The sequence below is a fragment of the Puntigrus tetrazona genome, chromosome 12 (assembly GCF_018831695.1).
Source record: "Puntigrus tetrazona isolate hp1 chromosome 12, ASM1883169v1, whole genome shotgun sequence".
NCBI classification, from domain to species: domain Eukaryota; kingdom Metazoa; phylum Chordata; class Actinopteri; order Cypriniformes; family Cyprinidae; genus Puntigrus; species Puntigrus tetrazona.
In genome coordinates, this window is record NC_056710.1 from 9521756 (window position 1) to 9545065 (window position 23310).

The following is a 23310-nucleotide window of genomic DNA, read 5'->3' on the forward strand; positions in this document are numbered from 1 at the left end:
AAATAAAGGAGGGAAGTGGCAACCCAATTTCATGAGAGAGAAAAAAAAAGCAACTAGGTGGCGCACTTTCGCATGAATTCGTACGATTCGATAAGTACGTAAAAGCACGATTTTTAGAAAAAGATTTTAGGGCCCGTCCCTAAATCTGACCATCAGTGGGGCGTAAGCAGATCACGTGAAAACGTGCGCCGATCGTACAAACGTATACGAAGCAGCCACTAAGTTGCAGATTGTCATGAGAATGCGTTGCAAGTGAAGGACTGCTGTGGGTTCGAGTGTGTGATAAATGGAAGAGAGACCAGCTTCACAAAGCTGCAACAGACTAGCGGAGGTTTCCGTAGGACATGTTCTGACAGTCCCATACGCTTCCCGTTAATTAAATTTAACTACGCAACGCTAGTTTCGCATTCACACCGATCCCTGAGGAGCCCTCTCACCAGTCACATCTACGCTCCCTTTCCCATTTCTCCTTCCGCTATATCCAAAGTTTTGTACAAAGCCTTTAAAAGTTCATAATTCCCTTTTTATTTTATAATCTGAAAATGTTATGTTTTTATAAATATTATTTATTACACAATGTATATATCTGTATGACTGAACTAAGATTATATATTTGAAGAACAAAACAGTCTCGTGATTTTGCTTTTAAATATAAAGACTGACTCTTGCTCTGCTGATATATATGCTATGCGTAGCCTCATTTATATTAATATATAATGCGGATAAGGACGCTTTTAACAACAGATTATTAAAATGAAGCGCAGCATAGAGATAAAAATAAAAAATAATGCGCGACATTGGCACGCAGCTAAATAAAGGGTTCAATGTACCTGATCCTCGGGTCTGCATCTACTCTGTCATTCCAGCGCTGACTTCATCCTGCAGGTTTGCAGACGGACCTCTGTTGTCTCCAATACAGCAGCTCCACTTAATGACAGAGTAAAGCATGACACAATAAACACTACAAACACTGACTGAAATAAACACGACTTCTCAATAGGCTGCATGAACAGGTCAGTTTGAGAGTCGCACTTCCGAAGACGTACAGCATGTGCGGAGCTCGCGAATAAAACTACATTTTTAATGGATTACATACTGCTAGGCCGTGACTCATTTCAGTTTGATTACAAAGTCACAACCAGTTAAACTACGCTACACAATGTTTACGTCGTGCAGTCCGGTTCAAAACGGATTCCGACTTATTGTAAACATTTCCAATTGGTCATTGCGTTCAAGAGCGACGCACGTGATTGGCTGCTTTGCTCAACGCTGTAAAAACGTGAAACCGTTAATGAAAACCGTTGAAGCTCTAGGATCTTTTCAGAGTAAAATATTGGGGCGTTTGCAAAAATCTGTATAACACACCAGTAGAACCGGCACAAGTTTTTAAGTGTGCTTACGCTAGTTGTTGTTCCGTTGGTCTGGACCGTCAATTTTAACACATTACCTAACGATACAAAACTGTATGGTCAAAACCTGTTTATAACTCAAATGAGCGTATAAATAGTGTAATATAAACAGTCAGCATTAGGAATTCCTCCATTTCATGGCGGTTAAGATGTCTGTATCGAAATGTAGGCCTACATTCCAAGGCTGGCTAAAAAATTAAATAAATACATAAACGAATGGGAGGGTGAAAGCAACAGTATTCATTTTATTAAGTACGAACACTTTGTATGCAATTATTTTCATCAGCCTGCTTGAGCTGTGGCATTGAAATAAATCATAAAACACACTAAACGCAGCTTATTTAGCAAGCATATTTAAAAAAATAAGATGTTAAGTTACTTCTAAGACTTAACTACACTTTCTCAGACAATAATGTTTACCTTCATATGGGCTATTCATCATCACAATAGTAACCACAAAACTTCAACATCAAACGGCAGCAAGTCTTTCTCCTTACTAAAAACACCTGCTGGTGGGCTCAGTCTTAAGACTGTTGAGGGGTTACCTGAAAGACAAGTGTGACAGTACTTCCCAGATGGTGGCTGAGAAACATCGGGAGTCCAAGACAAATAATAACACTTAATGTCATTATTTACTCTCCTTATCCAGTATAGTGCAAAGCATGCATAGGAACAAGAAATCCACCGAAACCCCAAACTGAAAGTTGACAAGACAATTTCATTAAGAATAATTATTTAACCAAAAACTGTAAATTAAGAACAATATTACATTAATGTAATAATTCAACATATAATGTAAAAGAGTTTAATAAAATAATTGCATGGTTGGAGGTTAGGTCCTTTTTTATTAAGTTGATGTAATGGGCAGTATAGCTCTTATAACAAGGAGAACAAGCAAGTAAGCCTGAGCATTCATTTCATTGACCTAACGCCATTGTTTGCTTTAAATGTCTTTGGTCCATACTGGCTTCATCAATTGCACCAGAGTTTGTTTGGAAGTGGACCAAGAAGCACATTTTCACATGATCTTGAGCCCCTTTTGTGTGCTTACAAGATTCAAATGAACCACAATAATCGAATCACAGCTGAGGTTTAAAAAAAAAAAAGCAAATTAGTACACATTCACAAAAACAGCAGTCATTTATTGCAATCTTAAAACCGAATTTTTAATCAGTGAATCATTGAAGGCATTTTCTATATAATACGAAAGATTATTATTGCAGTGATTAATTCTTTTAGGAGTCATGTCACAAAAACAGCATTTATAGCTATATTTATAGTGCGTGACATGCAGTCCAAGACCCAATATGTACACAAACCTTAAATTCCATATTTAAATGCGGTTCAAATACTACGACTTTCACAGTTCAACGGTAAAAGTCATAAAGGAGTCATAATGCTCTGGCAGAGATATAAAGAGAAAGAAGAGGAGAAATCAAGGCCAATGTGAACTATCCTGGCACTTTTGGCAGAGGGGAGGTAGGTTGCGGGTTTCCATCCTGTACACAATGCTTAAGGCCACTACGTTACCCGTGTGACTGGGGTGAGACGCTGAGACAAAGACCTTTCCTATGTTCCTGACATGGAATGTCCCGAGCGATATAACAAGGACGGATAGTTCCCTTTTAAAAAACAAAAATATTTTTCTAGTCAGAAAACAATAAAAGCAATAAACAAACTGGAACAATATACTGGCATGCAAAGGCACAGGAGTGAGCATTTCAATATTGTTTTTGGCAGGCACTAACTGTTGATAATAAGTGCATACAAGGCAAAGAGAAAACGAGCAGAGGATTTGGTCAAAGAATTTAACCTTGGCTAAATTTACACAGCCCAGTAAGGACAATTTTAGGGAAAAGTAAGGCATCAGGAATGGTTCGTCTCAGTAAATACACACAAGTATGAGATTTATATATATATAAAAACCACAGTATAGGTCTTTATATACATGCATGGACTATTTAAAAATTCCTGATGTCATAAGACACCTGAGGCACTGTACAAATATGAGACCCTTTGCAGAGGAATCAAGGAGAGCTAATGTGTCTACATTTGCCATGGAAACATGCCATACACTGTACTTAAGGAAAGTATTAGTCTCTCTCTCTCTCAGACTTTCTCTCAAGTGCACTGTTTTCCTGACTCAGCTTCTGAAATACATGGCAGAAAACACAAACAGGAAACCTTATTAAAAGCTGCACATGTGTAATGTAAATGGATGAAAGCTAAAACAAATATGACAAATGAAATCAAATATCTTATTTTCACAATACCTTAGTGTTATTTTGAATAACTGCGAACAATGTATATTATTTAAAGCAAAAACCTGAACAAATAAAATCTTGCGCAATCATTCAGAAACTTGGGGCTGGTAAGATTTCTTTAAATGTATTTGAAAGAAGTTTTTAAGCTCATCGAGGTTGCTGTAAAAACGTCATCTTTTGAAATATTATTTAAATATTAAAATAACTGTTTCGTATTGGAATATATTTTAAAATGTAATTTATTCTTGTGATGGCAAAGTTGAATTGTCACCAGCCATTAATCCACTCTTCAGTGTCACATGATCTTTCAGAAATCATTTTAATATGCATCTTTCTAGCTCAAGTAGCTTTTCTTATTATAAATGTTTAAAATAATAGCTTAACTGTTTTCGTAATACTTATTTAAGGATTATTTGATTAATAGAATGTTCGAAACAATAGCATTTATTTGAAATTTACAATTTTTCTAGCATTATAAATGTTTTACTTTCAATTTTGATCAATCTAATGCATCCTTGCTGAATAAAATATTAAATAATTCCCATAAATGTGAAAATATTTTGTAAAAGAAAGGGGAAATTTAATTAATCATACTTTTTCTTTTTTAAACAAGCCAATCAAATCCCAAAGGCAAAAACGCAAAGTTCAGCTGAATGCAGAATATTTTGTTTGTATCATATTAGAGTACATACGTTAATGTCTTTACATTTTCAGTATTTGTTAGTTATATTAGTTTTGATATATTTGCAGTAGGAAATAGACTCAATTTCATGGAACTTGATCTTTACTCAATATCCAATGGCATAAAAAAGACAAATTGATCATTTTGACCCGTACAATGTGCTTTGTTGGCTATTACTACAAACGTATTCATTTTGTGGTCCAGGGTCTCAAATGTGTAAAAACATAGGCTTGATAACTACTTGTCAGTCCTACCAAAATAGCCTTGGTTTGTCAGGATACTTCCCCTGCACCAGAGACTACATGACCGCATGTTTGTCAGAGGTCAACCTGGAGAACAACATAAACAACATAATCAATGATATTTAACATGACGGAGGAGGAAAAATAAATCCGAAGACAATCAAAAAAAAGAACTTACGCTCCTTCTTCTCTCAGTAGTGCCAAGAACTTGTTAACTCTGTATTCGAAAGGCATCTGAAAAACAATACAGAAAAATACCAACGGTTCAAAATAAAGAATAAAAGTCACATCAGAAAAGAAAATTCTGTTAGTTACACTGCTGTAAATTCCTTGCAAGCCCCCTTTTCTGGAAACCTCTGAGATGTTGAAAAGACAAAAACCTTGTCAGCTATGTAAAGCCTGGAGGGTTCGGAGGGGCCCTTGAGTTTGTCTGTGAGGAGTTGTGAAAGGGCGGCAGTAAATGGCTGTCGGGAAGGGGAAGTGACAAGACTAGAGATAAATCCAGCAAGCTGGCGTACCTGTGTCACCCACGACAGGAAGACTGATAGACAACCCAGTCCTGATCCCCTTGCATACTAATGCTATTTGGTGATGTTCTAAGTGAAATCTACATGAAGCATAGACTAGAATGTGATTTAAGGACGAAGGAGTGTTCTGAGGAGGGAGACGGCACCAGGGAGGAAAATTAATAAAGGTGTATGCAATAACTTAGATTTTCAATTGCCCGGGGCTGTTGGAGAAGTGGAAATTACTGAAAGAATAGAGGGAATGGAAGGAAAACGCAGCGCGGCTGTGTGCAGCATGTCCCGGCAGACTCTTGTCTCATTCCTCTCAGGCTGCCACATTACTGCATACCACACCAATTACACAGCATCCAGGACAAACACCGCTGCAACTCCAATTATGCCACCACAAAAACAAGACAACACTAACAAACATGACTATAATTCTCATTAAACAAGACCAGCAATAATCTAGAATTAGAATGGCTTAAAAAAAAATACAAATTCTAAAATACAGGTTTTCAAAAAACTCAATGTTGGCTTAATAAAGCACAACAGTGACTGGCCAGTTTTTTTAGTGGCCGTGGTTCCAGAAGTATTTTTCCTATTATTTTCTCCACAGGGATTTCAAAAATGTCTTCAATAAAGAGTTCTAACCGACCTTGTCTGAGATGGATCACATCATCACCAACAGGGAAGTGAAAAAAGTTATAAAGCTCTTTTCTGTTTTAGCATATTTATAAATGATGGCATAGCCTAGGATGGCAAAGCTGCCATTGCTCCAGTCTTCAGTGTCAATATGCTGATTTGCTGCTCAAGAAACATTTCTTATCGTCATCAAAGTTTCTTTTACTTCGAATGCGATAAACTGTGATCAATCACAATATTTTTAATATTTAATTATACATATTTTTAACAGCATTAAGCAACAGTCTGTTTTGGCTGGGAAAGCGAAAGGCTTCAATCAACTCCAGAAGCGGGTCATATACACCAAATTATATGCAGATGAGGAATATGGAGTTCTGTTTATTTGTGTGTGTCGAGAGAGAAGGCGCATCTGGAGGGGCCTGTTTTCATTACGATGCCATAAAGTAATTGAATTTGACGTCGACTCAAACCGCAGATGATTTCGCAGGAAAAGCTGTGACTCAGAGAGTCGTCTAGACAACCCGCAGGGTGAAAAGGTCTTTCTGCATCTCACCTGCATTGACATCTCGATGAGCATCTGCAGCTTCTTGATGCCGAGCCACACCGTTTCTCCTTTCACCTGTTCTGCAATAGTTGCTGCCTCTTTTTCCTGAAAGCCCCCGAGAAGCTGAACCAAACCAGAAGAAAACAGATAATCAGTTGCGGTCTATTAATCGAAAACTGTCTGAATTTGAAATGTACATTTGAGAGTTAAAGGAACAGTTCACCCAAAAATGAAAAATACATAATTTACCTTCATGTCATTCCAAATATTTTTGATATACAATGAAAGTTAATGTTGTCCAAAACAACGCTGAAAGCCCAATGACTTTAAATTCAAAGAAAAGGACAACAACCAAAGAATGTTACATAGGAGAGTAAAGGTTGCTTTATTTCCTTATAAAGGTGAACTGTCCCTTTAAGATGATTTGCCTTCAAACCTATTATTTTCGCCGCCAAAACACATGTGGACACATAAGGCACATGTTAAAATGCCTGAAAATATTAATTTCTGAGTCTAATATGACAATAGTATAGATTTAATGTCCATCACCTGCAACAAAGTTATTTTTAATCATTATATATGGTTTAACTCTAAGTCACATGGAAAATAATACTGATTCATTATACGAAATATGTTTTGCATCATATTTGACATTAGGATTCTATCGCCCATATACTGATATACTGAATTTATGAAGCTTATACTTGAAGAGGAAAAAACAAGTGGAAAAAAAGAACTAAAAATAAATATGCAATTTGGGGAAATGCATGATATTTATTTATCCAAAAATAAAGATGAAATTCCAAATCAAATGATTTTAATAAAAGTATACAGTACTATTATAATATAAATATAAATAAATACAGGAGTTACTGTATATCCCCTGATATATAAGCCCTTTAAATGCTTAATTTTATGATCTGTAGTTTTAACTTTATGGTACTGATTATTAAGAGATGTACAAATTACAAAAACATATATTCTGATATTTAATAACATAACAAGGATTAAAAACAGTATTAAAATCAGTAAAATTGTAAAAATGAGCAAAGATTTCACAGCAAAAGACTCATGTACAATATTTTGTTATTTGGTTAATTATACTAAATTGCCTTTTACTTGCTGAATCAATTTTAACCAGCATTCAAATGACAGAATTATGAATATGATCATGTACAATAAATTGGGGGCAGTCGTGGCCTAATGGATGCTGTATGTTTGTGCACCTTGGATTGGTTAAAATCAAAAGCAGGTTTAGCACTTCTAAAATGTTGACTGTTGTGTCGATAATAAAAAAGAAAACAAAATATATAACAAAAAGCTGACAGAATTTTTTTTTCAGAAAGTTATGTTGTCAATTATGTAGATAATGCAGTGGCCCTAAAAATGTAGGTGTCAAATGTGAAATGTGTCCAAAACTTTTTGGAGCAACTGCAAATCTCTTTCATCTCTAGAGCTCTTTGGGTTTCTAAGAGCCTCACCTCCAGGGCCTTCATGAGATGATCTCCTCTAGAGATGTTAGGGATGTGAATTGTAGTGCTGAAAGAGTCCAACATGCCCATCTCCTGCAGAACATCCTTCCGGCTAGTTGTGCCAAGAATCAGCAACTTACGACCCTGCAGTGTCAATACAAGTAAATGTATAAAATGACTTTGTTTACAATTTCTGGTAATATTTTTAACGCAGAAGGTCAAAATTTGTCATTGAAGAACATTCGAGATGTGCTACTGCAGCCATGTTAAGATGCCTATCTACGTGAAGTAAAGAGGTGGGCCATTCCCAGAGGCCCCAGCGAGCAGAGGGGATTATGGGTCGCCCCCTGTGGCGCCCAGTATATGCTAGTGCATGCAGATGAGGTGCCACACAGGCAGCGGGCCTGCCAGGTCTCGGCTCTCTCACAAACCCTTTCTATCAACTCACCCAAGACCCGACTCCCTGCTGAGTGCTGCTCTATACAGTCCTGATCTGGAGGAACAGAACCTCAGCTATTCAAAACACCTTACAAACACAGCACAGCACCTATTCCTGCTCATACACACTCACTGCCACCAGGCAGGCAGATACAACAGAAACTTGTTGGGGGACCTGTATGCTATGAAAAAAAAAAAAAAGGAGCCATAATTAAAAATGTAGATTGGTTTAAGTAAAAAGCAGTCATATGTGTGACTGCTTAGCAAAGCGACATGATTTTTCACAGTAATATTAGAGGTGTCTTTTGTGTCCATAATACAAATAATGTGGTACAAGTTACATACCAAAGTTTAACCAAAGGTTCTCGAGCATTTGGGATAACCACAGACTCGAACCTCACCGAACATATTCACCAAGGCTGCATTTATTTCATCAAAGAGACAGTAAATACAGTAATATCATGAAATATTATTACAAGTTAAAATAACAGTTTTCTATTTTAATATATTTTAAAATCTGATGTCAAAGCTAGATTTTCAGCACTGTTATGCATTCAGTGTCAAATGACATTGTAGAAATCATTCTAATATGGTGATTTGGCATTAAAGGATATTTTCTTACTATTCTCACAGTTAAAAATGGTCGTGCCGTTTCATATGTTTGTGGATCTTCAGGATTCTCTGACAAATCAACAGTTTGAAATGGATTTTTTAACATTATAAATGTATTTAATGTCACTTGATCAGTTTAATGATTTGTTTTATGAATAAAAAATATTATTTTTTAGAATATATACGAGGAGTTCATTTGCAAAAACATAACACCAGTTTTTTCATTGCGCATTTAAATTAATCTCAATCAAACTGCAGCTTGGTTATTTTGGTCAGGTATAAAAAAAATTTTTTTACATTAAATTTTTTTTCATTTTTCATCATTTTTGGACTGCTGTTTTGTTTAATTATGTATTTATTTTATAAGAAATGCTTGCCGCTTTTACCAAATGGGTTTACTGCTTATTAACTAAAGTGCTGAGTCAAACACATAACCTGTCATATAATATGAAAAATGAGACAACAGAAACATGATCACATATATTCATTTTAGCCTGTTAAGTTAATTCAGTGCTAGCAGTTGACTACCAAATCAACCGATTCGATATTGGTAACATTTGTCAATAATTTTATTTATTTAGGACCACTAGAAATCCTTCACAGTCTGAGAACCACTGATTTAGGTTTATACTTGGGGTTAGAGGTTTTAAAAACCCCTAACATTAAGGTTAAAATAGTAAATAATAAAAAATAATAGCAGACTAAAATAACTCCGCTATGTCTATGAACAAAGAACAAATGTAGTGAGTGGCTCCAAGGCAGTTAAAGTGGCTCTTTTCTGATGTTTTTTTTTTGGTGAAAAGGATGTGCTGCTCCCTGTCTGTGGATGGCAGTACTACAGGCTGGTGTGAACGTGCGACTTTCTCACCGGAGGAGGAGGTTTCTTTAATAACACCAGCAGAGCCTGCAACACCAGGTTAGAGAACCGTGGCCCGATGGGAACAAAATCTGTGAAATGGAGAAACATCAGCGATGAGAAGACTTTGAGTAGGTCTGGTATGCAGAACGCGCATTACATTGTATACAGCTATCGCTTCAAATAAAACAAGAATGAGGCACACATAAATGTTTCTGAATGTATTATCAGACGTAACAGGAAGTGCATTGTCCTCAATCTGACAGACTCACCCAGAAGTCTTTCTATATCGTCCATCACCACACAGCTCAGTTGGGACTTGTAGGCGTCATCGAATATCTAAAGAGATGAAAATATAAACCCACCGTTAAAGGCCAGCGCATGATCACATCAGTAACAAGCCCCAAGACAACTGCTTTCTACACGCACAGATCCCTTAATGTCTTAATCTACAGCGACGAGGTTGCTACCTTCTTGATGGCCTGACATTTGGCGGTCTCAGTAAAGCCGATCATTTTGTCTGGAGAGCAGATCTTGATGAAGGGGAACTGGGAGTCCTCTGCGATCTTGGCCGCCAGTGCGGTCTTACCACTGTGAGGAGGCCCTGAGGGAGCGGAGAGCATTCACACTCTCAGTCGTATCAGATTGCAGCATTATGGTGCATGTTTGCTTGCGTGAAGCAGAGAACAAGAGCTGGGGAGAATGCTGTCCCCTCAGTGTTTGTGTGTAACTGTAACTTGTCAAGCTATAAGTTAATCTTCATACCCTAAGCCATTTACCACAGAAAAAGAAATCGATACGTATGTGTGGAATCATCAAATCTCAAATTTTGATATATAATTAAATAAACGTATGTACAGAGCATTTCAGAGTGAAGTGCAGCACTGTGTTTATTTACATGTTAGCAGCTCATGATCTAGTCTGGTGTATTCAGGGTCTCAGAGCAGCTTTGTTCAAAGCAAATGTTGCTCCAAACTGCATCTATTCTGGGTTTTGGTCCTTTAAAACAGTGGTTTTCAATCCTGTTCCTCAGGACCCACTGCTCTGCACATTTTGCATGTCTCCCTTATCGGACACATTTAAGTTCATGGAGCTCTTTCCTAATGAGCTGATGATCTTATTCAGGTGTGTAAATTAGAGAGGCATGCAAAATGTGCAGACTGAGGGTCCCCAGGAATTAGAAAACCACATGCGTTTAAGAAAACAGTAGAAGCCAAGAAAGCATTAGGAAACAAGAAGCATTTAACATACGAAACATGATTAAAAGGAAAAACAAATACAAGACAGAAATATTAAAACTGTTATTTTACAGTATAGTCGTATAATCTCTCTTGCATTATTTATTTCACAGCGAAATAGCATTATTAAAAAATGAATATGAAAAATGGTTGGTCAAAAAATGAATATGAAAATATATGAAGTTAACAATTCTTTTTAATTATTCTATAAGGACTTTTTTATAATTATATTGAAATAAAATCAGTTTGTGGCCACATTGTGCAAAAGCTGCAAATATGAGCAGCTAAGCTGGTGCTCCAAAAAAAGGAGATAAATAAAAAATATAAATAAATCAATTACATATCAGATGTTTTTTTTTTTTTTTTTTAATCGAAAAATACTACTTCCTATCAAAAAAAACCTTAAAAGGCATCTATACCAGTTGTGAGCAAAGTGACTGATATTATTCTTGATTAAATATTTGAATTGGTTGATTTAAATTGCATTTACTTCAGAAAATGACTAAGAAGTCCAACAATATTTTGAGACTTACCTTCTAAAAGCACAGTTACTAGCGGTGTGCGTTCACTATTCTTGGTCTGTTGCACCAAAAGGTCTCCATCTCCTAGTACGTCAGAAACACTATTGCTCCATTTCACAATACCGTTCATGATGTAACTTGAGTAATCCTCCTGATTCGTGCCAAAAGCCTTTACAGAAAAACAGAGAACTGCATTAAATATTACCAATTATTTACTTTATTAAAACGATTCAATGCACAATAATTAGGCATTTTTTCTTTATAATTTATTCCCAGGTGGCCAATTAACACCCTTTAGAATGAACAAAATAATTCACCAAACATTACTTGACATCTAAATAATACCAGTCTTTAGTCTAGGTGGGTGGTTCTTTGCCAAAATTAACTGCAATAAAAAGCTGATAGTGAAGTTTGCCTTTGGATTCAACATATTATGTAAACTGAATCTAAAATAAAAGTGGACTTACGGGCTTTATGTCATTATTCAGAGAGGCCAAGAAGTCACTCCTGCTCACTTGCAGCATTTGAGCCTTCTCTATGTCCACCTCCACCTGAGTAGTGGCCTACAGGAACAAAAACACACAGACTGATCCTCAAACTCATCCAATTAAATCAACATTAAAGGTCTAGAAGAAAGAGAAAGACAGACCTATTACACCTGTGTAAGCGCCATCAAATATTGGAGCATTATGTGTCAACACCATCAAATATGGTCATGTGTAAGCTGCTAACAACACACACACACACACTTTGCCTAGCTACACAAAGATACCCATAAGCTTCTAAAAACATTTCATATAAAGTCAATTTGTTTACAATTCACTACCTCAAGCATTGAAACAATCTTTTCTTACATTCACATAAAAACATTGCTGTAAGCTGATGTAAACTGCATTTTATTTGGATAATAAACCAATTTTGTAACTTGAGATACGTTCCAACCAGAGTTCAGAACTGATTTTGTTTAAATCAACCATAATTCGTTATGATTGTGGTGGTTGCATTGTGGATGAAATGATGAGATCAGACCTTGATGTGACGGTTCATGGCAGTTGACTGGGCAGCTCGAACAAGCCCTTCCAGCTCTGCTCCACTGTAGTTCTTGGTCTCAAAAGCAAGCTCCTTTATTTCAACATCTTTGGCCAGCATGTTAGACTGCCTCATTTTTGCAGTGTGGATATTCAGGATCTGAATGCGGCCGTTCTCGTCAGGTAAGCCTGGAGAAGGATGATTAGACAGCTAGTTGTTTCAGAAACCTTGAAAATGTGTCCTATTGAAAAGAGCCAATCAGTTCTCACCAATCTCCATTTTGACCTCCAGTCTGCCCGGCCTCAAGAGGGCTTCGACGATCAGGTCAAGCCTGTTGGTCATTCCTTAAAAAAAAAAAAACAGTATGATTTAATAATGAAAACCTGAAACAAAACATGAAGCGTTGTCATTCTTTTTGCTGGCTGATTTCACAGGAAGTTCTCACCAATGACCAGGATGTTGTTCAGCTGCTCTACGCCATCGATCTTAGACAGTAGCTGGTTGACTACAGTGTCGTGGACCCCAGTGCTGCCTGCCATACTGCCACGTTGTTTACAGATGGCATCAATTTCATCAAAAATGATGATGTGCAGTCCACTGTTGACCCCCAACTATAAAAGCAAAAAAAAAAAAAACCCATTTAATATGCATTTCAAAATGGTCATATGAAGGTGTACACACACACACATATGTATATGCATATATATATAGTGTTTAAAGAAAACTGAACACAACTGAAGTCACAAAATACATCTAATAAAATTATAATTATTTAATGGCATTTTAAAGTCACAAACCTTAATAGCCTTATAGCACAGTTATAGCACAGTTGTGTTTTGGGCATCTGGAGTTCAAGTCCCACCCCCAAAACTACAAAACTACAAAACAGCACGGAATAGAACTGAACAGCAAATAGAATAGAATAGGCTCAGAGAGAATTTCGTACACTCTTAAAAACAAAGGTGCTTTCACAAGATTTTTCACAAAGATGCCATAGAAGAGCCATTTTGTCAAAAGTAGCACTTTCTTACCTTTTCCTAATCTGAGAAACCTATTGCCACAAAGATCCTTTCATGAAACAAAAAGGTTCTTTATAGAATCATTTAGGTCTTCTATGCCACAGTGAAGCACCTTTATTTTTGACAGTACAGCAGAATAGATAGCCTCAAAGGAAAATAAAAAGCCAGGTTAAATGACAAGCCTCAAAACTCAAATTTTGTTCTGATGTCCTCTTAAAAACGTGTGCGTATAGCTCTCTTGAGCTCCCTGCTTAAATGCCAGGCTGGTGAATGGACTGTGACTGTATAAACTCTGTGACAATGGCTCACAATTAAGAGTTATCTTCTTCATCTGGGAGGCTGTCAGAGGCTAGGTCGTAACATTTAGCACAGATGGGAGGCCAGTATGAGTGTGCGTGGCCTCCCGTGAGTCAGGGTGAGGGGTTAGAGATAGCCGAACACTCTCATTAAGAGGTGACGAGTGAGCTCTTCAACGTCATGTAGTCACGCTGTCTACCAACACAACATCACACTCAAACACAGCCAGAACCAGCAGTTCACTGCCAAAACTTCTCGACACATCACCCTTGGAAAAAAACTAACTACGATAATGTTTCTAAGCAAACACTAGGCCATTTACAGTAATTCGGTAAGTATATTTCAGCAATTTGGAGTTATTTGTAGAGCTGCTAGAGGGCCCAAAACTGGGAACAGCATCCTTCGTACAACCCTAAGTTTGCTCACCATGATTTTTTTTTTTTTTTTTTTTTTTATTGTTGACAGAGCAACCTTTCTTTAAAGTGTCAAATATCAGTGGGTTCCGTCACAGAGCCAGATGAATGTAAGGTTGTGCAAAACATCCATGCGGCCTTTCTAAGATAACAGTGCGTTAAGGAATGGAGGTTTTTCCTAAGTGTGTAATGTTTAATCATTTGCATGAAATCTATTTTCCCAGCATATTTTTTCCTGGTTTCTTACCCTCTTCTGTTCATCCTCGGCGTCAGCAAACAGCTTTCTGATGTTGGCCTCTGACTCGCCCACATATTTGTTCAGAATCTCTGGCCCGTTGACCACCTTCGGCTCTCTGGCATTCAGCATCTTACCAATCTGGCGTGCCATGAGGGTTTTACCACAGCCGGGCGGCCCAAACAGCAAGATCCCCTTCACGTGTTTACAGCCTGTGGAAAGAGTCAAAACCAGAGGATATGAAACATAAGACTTTACAAAATGGTAAAAGCATCAATGACTGTACAAGAGTGTTCACTATAAATGAAAGGAATCGTCTTTTAATATACGAGTTTAAAACACAGCTATGCTGATTTAGTGCTCAAGAGACAATCATTATTACCAGTGCACAAAATATAGTATTAATATTTTTAAACAGTTCAAAGTAAGTTCAAATGAACAGCATTTATTTGAATTAGAATCAGTGGTAACACTAAAAATGCATTTACTCTCACTTTTTGTCAATTTAATACATCCTTGCTGAGTAAGAACAAACAAAAAGTATGGCCAAGTGTCTAATACATCTGTTTTCAAAGTAGCACAGGGGTCTTTTTGATGAGTAATGGCATTTCTGAGACAAGAGCTCTGGTTCTTTGGTTAACAACATCTGCTGGCTGCCATTTGGAGAGAGCGGGAAGGCTAGAGATAACCAGCAGGCCCGAGATGAGAATCAGCATGGCCATTTACACCTGATGACAGACCCAGGTTGAGGGAGGGCAGGCTTCCAGACTCAACACGGAGGCTGTGGCTGGGCAGACTAGGATGACCTTTAGTTGGTGGGAGTTTTGGGAGAAACTGGGTGTACTGGTTTAAACTCCCACCCAAGCGCTGTCAGACAATAACGTACTCAGACACACACCCGCACCTTCTTCCTTCAGCACCTGTGCTCCAGAGCGAACCCCAATTAGGCGCTCACCTTTGCGCTATCAAGACCCGCCATCTCATTAGAGCAGCCAGCTGCCCGAGCCAGAGGCCGACTCCTGCAGCCATCACACTACAAAGGTCATCTCTCACACACACACACACGCACTCTCTGAAGGATGTCTGTGTGCGTGTGTGAGTGTTAGTGCATGATCAAGTCATCTAGCAGCTGTAACAGGAATACAGCCTTCATAACTGTTCATTGTCAATGTAAAACAAACAACAACAAAAGTTTGAGATTATTTAGATGAATGCTTAAAAAGAAAAACCCATTTGAAACATTCAAAAAAAAAAAAAAAACATTCTGTGCTGATGGTAGGCTGAGGTGGCTGCAATGCTGCTGGTGCATTATTACTAGGGTATTCTGGGTTTATTCAAACTCCTAAATCTTAAAAATAAGCGACAGTAATAATGATGCTCGACTTAGCACATTTAAACATTCTTGCGCAAAGTTTGGCAAGTTCAGAATGGTGTCAAATGATAATTAAACCACAAACTAAGTGTTAACAGTTATGAGTGAACCAACTGAAACCACATGTACGCAAATACCACACACTCCTGGTGGCCTTAGAAAAGATGGATTGTGTTAAGCCGAAATATTTAGCTAGAATTATTAGAAATTTAACCACCAAGCAGCACAAGGTATAAATCATTCTTGTTTCAGAGAGAAAAAAAAAACAAATGTGCAAGAGTAGGTACAGCCGCTTTATGAGAGGTACAAAACACAATCAAAAAAAAGTAAATAAAAGTTTTAGTATTGATGCATGTACACCACAACTGCATTGTATGTAAAGTGCATATATAGAGATGGTTTGCTATTTTTTTTCAACGCTGACACGCGCTTCCTCATTTTGCAGCACCTGTTGCGAATCTGTACAAATTTCAGTGTGAGAACATTTTTTTGCACACAAGTAAGAACACTTGTTGACAATTACTGGCAAAAAGACGCTCGGTGTCTAAAAGCTGAGAACGGAACATAGACAGCAGTTTCGCCTGAAAATGATTATAATACTTTCGCTGCAGGAGTCAATCTGATGGGAATGTGTCTGCTGGATAGCATCTTAACCAATTGTTTATCTGTTTAAAGGCTGAATATAAATCATAAACACGCAATCAGACTGCAGTCTGAGGATATAATTCAAGCTAAGCTTTTGACTCTAAGCCAAAGGCAAAGGAGAATACAACATAAGAATGTTTTTTTTTCTAACTGAGCATTTCTCTCATTTATGGTTAGGGTGAGGTGCTTGGGAGGGTCTGTCCAAACTCTTATATATTTTGGCTTTGTCCCGTGTTTCTGCGTTTTTCATGTCGCCCACAACATGCTGTGCTTCTGCCTCACTGGCCACTTAAATTGAGAGGGATGTGGTTGGAGAAGAAAAAAAAAAAGATACAGGTCTTTCCAAGAGAGACACAGGGGTTATTTTTTGAGGGAGCACCACTTGGTACCTCAAGCAAGCTAAGAAAAGAAGCAAGCAAGTAGCATTTTTCACTCTAAAGCGGCAGAAGAAGAGATAAGACTCACCCATTTGCTCCACTATGTCTGGAGGAAAGACTCGTGAGGCGAAGGCCCGACGGAAGATGTCCGAGAACTCCTTGTCCAGGCCTCCGATGCCCATTCGCTCAAAGTTCCAGTCAGGGTTAATGATGGACTGCAGAGAACTTTTGGTCTGTGATTTTCCTGGAGAACAATGACAAAAAAAAAAAAAAACAGACCGCTGAGGAACACTAAAGAACTCGCATATTTATATTTAATTTTCCAAGGTTGTACCACATGTGAAATGTTAAGTGATGTGTAAAACATTTCAGTAGAAGGGAGGATTAAGTGTTTTCTGACTGCCATCTAGTGGAGCAGATCGGTTGTTACGCTATTTCAAGCATATCAATTTAACTGAAGCCACAGATCCAGACACTGGACAGCACAGAATTGAATCTGTTAGACACACATGCTTCACTTTTGTTCACAAAAACATATTTTTCATTCCCTATCACTTTAACACCATGATAAAAGCACTGATAAATTTTAACACATTTTTAAATCTAGCATGTATTTAAGGATTAATTATCAAATGCAGCATGCTTTCAATTTATTTTATATTTATTCAAAATATTGCCTACTGTGCACAACGGAAGAAAGAAACTGGAATAACACGAGAGTGAGTAAAAGATGACAGAGCGCTCATGTTTGGGTGAACTTTCCCCGTAAATTGTAGAATTGTAAAATTATTTAAACTAAATTAGAATTGTGTGTCTCCTGTGAAAAAAATGGCCCAATTCTTTAAATTTGAAAAAATAAAAGTCAATGGGAAAGAAAAACATTGTTTTGAGGGATGGATATAATGTCTGTGGCAAACATTTGAACTGTTCTTAAAACACTGGAGTTGCTGAGAAGCAAAGATTAAAAACAGAGGTGGTAGTGAATGTTAATGTGAGGTAATAAAAAGTTTTTGTTTTATTTTTCATGGAAAATACCGTGTGCGCAGTTAAAACGCTAACTGACTAAACTCATTTTGCAATTCTAATCATTAAACAAGAATATTTTACAAATTCGATATTTAAATGCATTTTGGAAATGGTGCTAATAAAGTGCTAACGTGGCTTGTAAGTGTAACCGAGTAAAAACATGTGATGTTTCGCCCCATCTCACCAGAGTTAGTTGCCTATCTATCAATTTAGCAGTGACCAATCATATGACTGCTTGGATTAACCATGACAGGTCCTTAGGTTATTAAGTCTAGACACTAAACACTGAACTAAATACTGTAGGTAGCATTAGAAAATATTGAGAAGACTTGCACACATGCTGTTGTATTACCAGTCAAATTGAGAGATGAGCTCTCTGCTTTCTCAAAAATCACCTGACTGTTGCCGTGCAACAGACCAATCTCAATCTGTAAAAGATAACAGACGTAGACAAACAATATCAATGGCGCATCTCATTTAACACTTGAAAAGGCAGATTTGATAATAAGCAATAAAAAGCTACCTTTTTTTTGTTAAAACCTTGCTCGCCGCTAAGGATGCTGGTATTCATGGCCTCGATATCTTTTATGAGCATTGCAAAAAGCTTATCGCAGTAGCTGAAGACAAACTGTCAGGAAGACAATTCAGGATTAAGCGTGCTTCATCAAATGTGGATGTAACATTCGTTTTGTTAGTACTTTGATGGCTCACATTCTGGCCCTTGCTGAAGGCCTGTGTGGTAAAAAACTGGATAAACTCAATTCCTATTTTATCAGAGTCGTATGGGTTGCTGTCAGCGGTCTTCTTCTGGAGGAAGTCGATCTCTATCGTCATGATTCCCACGTACTGTTTTGACGGGTCAAAGTTGTAGAGACTCACTGCAAACAAGTCAGCAGAGAGAAGCTTACAATAAGAACTATACTATAGATGTTAGTCAGAGTATATGATAGACTTAATTACTGTTTAATGACATGGCTTTGTGTGAAATGTCTTTCCAAAACAATAGGACAAAACTTACGCTAAGAACTTGTAACAATACTATTTCAAAGAAATGTCTACTTACACTATCACCAAAATAGTGCTTTTTAATATTAATAATAACAAGGAATGCTTTTTGAAAACAAAATCAGCATATCAGAATGATTTCTGAAAGACCATGTCACACTAATAGCTGCTAAAAAAAACATTTGCTTTGAAAACTAGAAATAAGTTACTATACTAATCATAAATATTAGTGCTGTTAAATGATTAAACAGTTTTTTTTTACATAATACATATGTGTGCATTGTGTATATTAATTATGTAAATGCAAATAGGCACACATATTTAATAATGTATATATTTAAGAAAAACATTTTGAGAACTTACCTTACATTTGCATACTTTTGAGAATTTAAGTTTTAAGCAAAATTTATTGACAATTTTTTCAATTGAGAGCAGATTTTTCTGAATTAAAATTCTTGATTGACTAAAATATCTCCAAAAATGTATAACCAATCATATTTGCCGGTACACGTACCTTCCACATCCTGGTTTAGAGAGAGCCCGGCCCATTTCCTCTATGACACAGAGAGCGCAGCAATGAATTTCTATTATCTTGCATTCAGCCTATATGTGTTTTTGCATATTACAGGCTACACAATTATTTTAGTTATTATTTGTAAGATCCTACGACTAAAAGTGATACAATATATTTGTATAACTTTCTCTAGATATGTGGTCTTACTGTAAAGCGCGTTAATAACAAAACGTGCACTAAAGGTTTTCCTAGATGTGTTTCAGTTCTTGTTCTCTTGCTGCTAAAATATCCCATCATGCCTTAAAATAAGACCACTGTAAGAAAGTTACAGTAGTACCTGAGAAGTCTTTCTGCTGTCATGTTAACAGATGAAGGAGAAGCAGGTAAAAACAATGCAAGTCATTAAAAAATAAGCATGCTGACATCTTACGCACCTGCATACTACGTTAACCAGGCAGATGGCATAAAGTTGGTTAAAGACAGACATATTCAGAGAATACAGTGTGTCACGGGATGTTAAAATAGCCTTTGTTGACACAAATGTACCTGAGGTAGACTGAAAGCAATTGTTCCTGGCAACACGCCTGGGTGGGTTTTCACCGTGAACACAAACTTCTGAAAGGATGACGCCGTGGGTTTAATTGTCAAATGTCTACAAATAAATAAAAGGAAGAAAAGAAAATTATTTGACATACGCATTAACAGCGTCCTTATTTATAAACACATCTATCGTTTCTGACTGACAGCACATCAAACAGACCACTTACTGCCCAGATTTGAAGTCCTTCTCACTTGCAACCACACAGTTTGTGAGAGACAGTTCATCTGTCGGGCATCTCGCTACTTGCATTAGCTGCGGAGGAAAGAAGAGAGCAAGAAAAGCAAGAAAAGCACAGAACTGATGAAATGATCCCAAAATCATAAATCATTTACAATTATTATTTTCTAGAAGAACCTCTAGATCAGGGGTTCTCTCTCTCTTATAGTAAGGAAAAGCATAATACATTTTTAAAACATGTTTAAAATTGTTAAAATGAACTTAAATAACGTACGTGAGATATTCAACTAAATGCATTCAAAAATAACCTTCTAAAAAGTTCAGACAACCACAAAAAATTAGCATCATTAGTAGTAATACTAATACTGGTCCAAAACAATTAGAGCAAAAAGGAGATCATTTGATGATAATCAAACCTTACTATTCATAAACTGGATTCAGGCCATTTAATTAGCTACAAAAGTGTCTATTATGCCTCTCTCTTAAAAGAAAAAATAACAAAGCCTGTATGTCAACACTTTACAGCTGTCTTTTAAAATCCTAATCTTTATCCTTACAAATATTCACTAAATGAGGAGCCACTCTCCTATTACTTTTTCTGTAACCTGATATTTACCTATTCAAACACTTACAAATCTCCATGTTTAACCAGCTGATGCTCGCTCTGAAAAATACTGAAGAGCATACAGTAATGCTTCATGATTACGGAAGGGCTTCATTAAACCCTGGTGTGGTATTAAAGATAACATGAGATGAATTCCAGACCTTCTCAATCTCATGTAATCTCCTTAAATATATAATGCTTGCTAAAGCATATTGCAGCGTGACTGAATTTACATTCCCTAGAATGTAAAAATCTGTGGAAATATTAATATAAATTGCAAATGCTGCATATTGCAAATAACAAACAAAAAGAAATGTATCAAATTGTGTATCAAAAAAGTAGTTTTGTTATTTATAGGGTTATGGACCTTTTTCAGTTTTCTGCTTTTCTCAGCAGTGGAAATCGTCATTGGGTTAACTTGAAGGGCACTTTACACAAATATATTGCATTTCCATTTGCTCACATAGCAGAAGAAAAACTCTACGATAGTGTTTTCAGGACTTTCAATAAAAATTTAAAAAATGAGAGAGACTGATAACGGCAGATAGAAAAGAGAACTATATTAAATTTACAGTCTCTCCCATAGAAACACTTAGTCCACTTAGCTTTAATTATTATTATTAATATTTATGTTTTAATATTAAGTTTTTACTTTAATATTTTCCAGCTTTTAATTTGTAATAATAGTTAACAAGAAACACCGCGGCCATCCGTATGCCCAGAGCCGTGTGTGTCCAAGTCTTTACACATGACTGAAAAAGTAACATCAACTAAAGCCCCATACTGCATGACTGCATTTTTTATTTTAATCTAGGCAGCTGAATATCAATAAATCAATAACTTTGCTGCATGTGAAAAACAGCATATAATAACTCTCATTCACTCTCGACTTAATTACTAATGACAGCAGCCACAGCTAACATGTAACAAGTTTTAACATGAAAATCAACAGAAAATACAGTTGTTGCTTCCTCGTTGAAACTTGTAAATAACCTCGTGACTTTATCTATTCGCAAAACTGCAAAGTAGTGTTTTCCTGAAAAGTCATAAGATGTGATGTGGAACTTGTCTTCCGGTACTGACGTGTGCAAACACAGCACGTATGAATGGAGCTGAGATCTGTGAGAGTTTAGTGGACTGTCCAAGTTACAAGAAACGTCTGTGCGACACCAAAACAACTTTAATCGGAAAGATATACTCACCCGGACAGCCATTTCTGCGTTTATCAGGTGATCAAGATAAATTCCGCAAGCGCAACCCAATCCTGACTAGACGCTGCCCCTAGCGACCATACTGCTCTCCGCTGACAACCGGAAGCGAAAATCCACCAAAATAAAAGCACACGCTTTTTTTAAGTATATTTATTTTACACAGTATAACCTTTTTAATAAATAACGTTTATATGAACAATTATATAAAATATGTAATTCGATTTATAATGGCCATAGTTATTATGGGTAAGTGTTTTAGCTCATATGAATAAATTCCTGCCCTGTCGTGTTATAGATCTTTGTACAGAACAACCTGAGCTTTTTATTAGGTTTATAGGAGACAGAAAAAAACAGTAAGCCTTAACAGTTGTGGTCACATCAACTTAATTAAAATAATAACCTAATGTACCCAAAACTGCAATTATAGATGTATATTGTCCACTAGATGGCGCCAGAGGCATAAGGATCTCAAATCACCAATATAAAATTTTGTCTGTTTGATGGCTCGCACTAATTTAGTAAGAAAAAGCAAGCAAAAAGCATTTTAGTATAATTCGAATAATGTCCAGGGTCAGAGTTTGTGGTATATGTACTACTATGCACACTTCAAATACGTGACCCTGGACCACAAAACCAGTCATAAGGGGCAATACTTTTAAGAAATCTGAGGATGCAAAAAAATATAAATATTGAGAAAATGGCCTTTACATTTGTCCAAATTAAGTTCTTAACAATGCATACTACAAATTAAAAATTAACATTGGATATATTTACGATAAAAAATGTACTAAATATTTTCATAAAAACAAAACAAAAAAATTTGACCCATACAATGTGTAGCTGGCTGTTGCTATGAATGTATTCATGCTACTTAAGGTTTTGTGGTCCAGGGTCACATACATTAAAACAGAAAAATATATATTTGCAATATATTTCACAATTTTACTGTTTGATCAAATAAATGTTGCTCCGCTGAGCATTTAGAAACTACTTTTTTAAAAAAAACACTAAAAATCTTTATGACCCCAAAATTGTAAACCATAGCACATTTGTATTTGTAAATTATTTTTATGAAGTAAACATAAGACTAGCTTGTATATTAACTGTAATATGTCAAGATGAACATTAACTAGCTTAAAGCAGCTTATGTTTACTTTACTATCCATTATCCTTTTTTGTTTTATTAACATGTGTCAAAAACAAATCATACAACAGGCTATAATAATATCACCTTATGAATATATATTATTTGGAGAAATATAGAGAAATAACGTGTATGTATGTGAGTATACTGTTATAAAAACATTGCTGATGCACATTATAAACTATCCAAATATAATTTTATTGGCCACAGCA

At 36.5% G+C, this 23310-nt stretch overlaps 2 protein-coding genes across 4 annotated transcripts in view; both read right to left on the reverse strand.

The window, feature by feature from the left end:
• thrab (thyroid hormone receptor alpha b) overlaps positions 1-23310 on the reverse strand; it is a 628197-nt gene that overhangs the window by 210103 nt on the left and 394784 nt on the right. The window lies entirely within an intron of this gene.
• Positions 2531-22073, reverse strand: nsfb (N-ethylmaleimide-sensitive factor b). 3 transcript variants are annotated; one of them, XM_043253318.1, is made up of 22 exons: positions 21946-22073; positions 20129-20214; positions 19908-20013; positions 19362-19401; positions 18554-18720; positions 18366-18470; positions 18195-18270; positions 16905-17060; positions 14435-14634; positions 12904-13069; positions 12728-12802; positions 12459-12646; positions 11897-11992; positions 11442-11598; positions 10141-10274; positions 9943-10009; positions 9683-9762; positions 7774-7908; positions 6302-6415; positions 4776-4831; positions 4610-4684; positions 2531-3031 (listed from the first exon to the last, which is right to left on the reverse strand). In XM_043253318.1, exons 1-21 carry the CDS (start codon positions 21955-21957, stop codon positions 4654-4656), a joined length of 2247 nt encoding a protein of 748 aa, XP_043109253.1. In that variant the 5' UTR covers positions 21958-22073; the 3' UTR covers positions 2531-3031; positions 4610-4653. The 3 variants fall into 3 exon arrangements, with proteins under 3 accessions (XP_043109253.1, XP_043109252.1, XP_043109251.1); XM_043253317.1 differs by having other exon boundaries at positions 2531-3556; XM_043253316.1 differs by having other exon boundaries at positions 2531-3559.

Coding starts and splice junctions, on each gene's coding strand:
- nsfb (XM_043253318.1), bottom strand. Junction 18,721..19,361: donor TCTAAACCAGGATGTGGAAG/GTACGTGTACCG, acceptor ACTTGTTTGCAG/TGAGTCTCTACAACTTTGAC. Junction 12,803..12,903: donor GAACAACATCCTGGTCATTG/GTGAGAACTTCC, acceptor TTTTTTTTTAAG/GAATGACCAACAGGCTTGAC.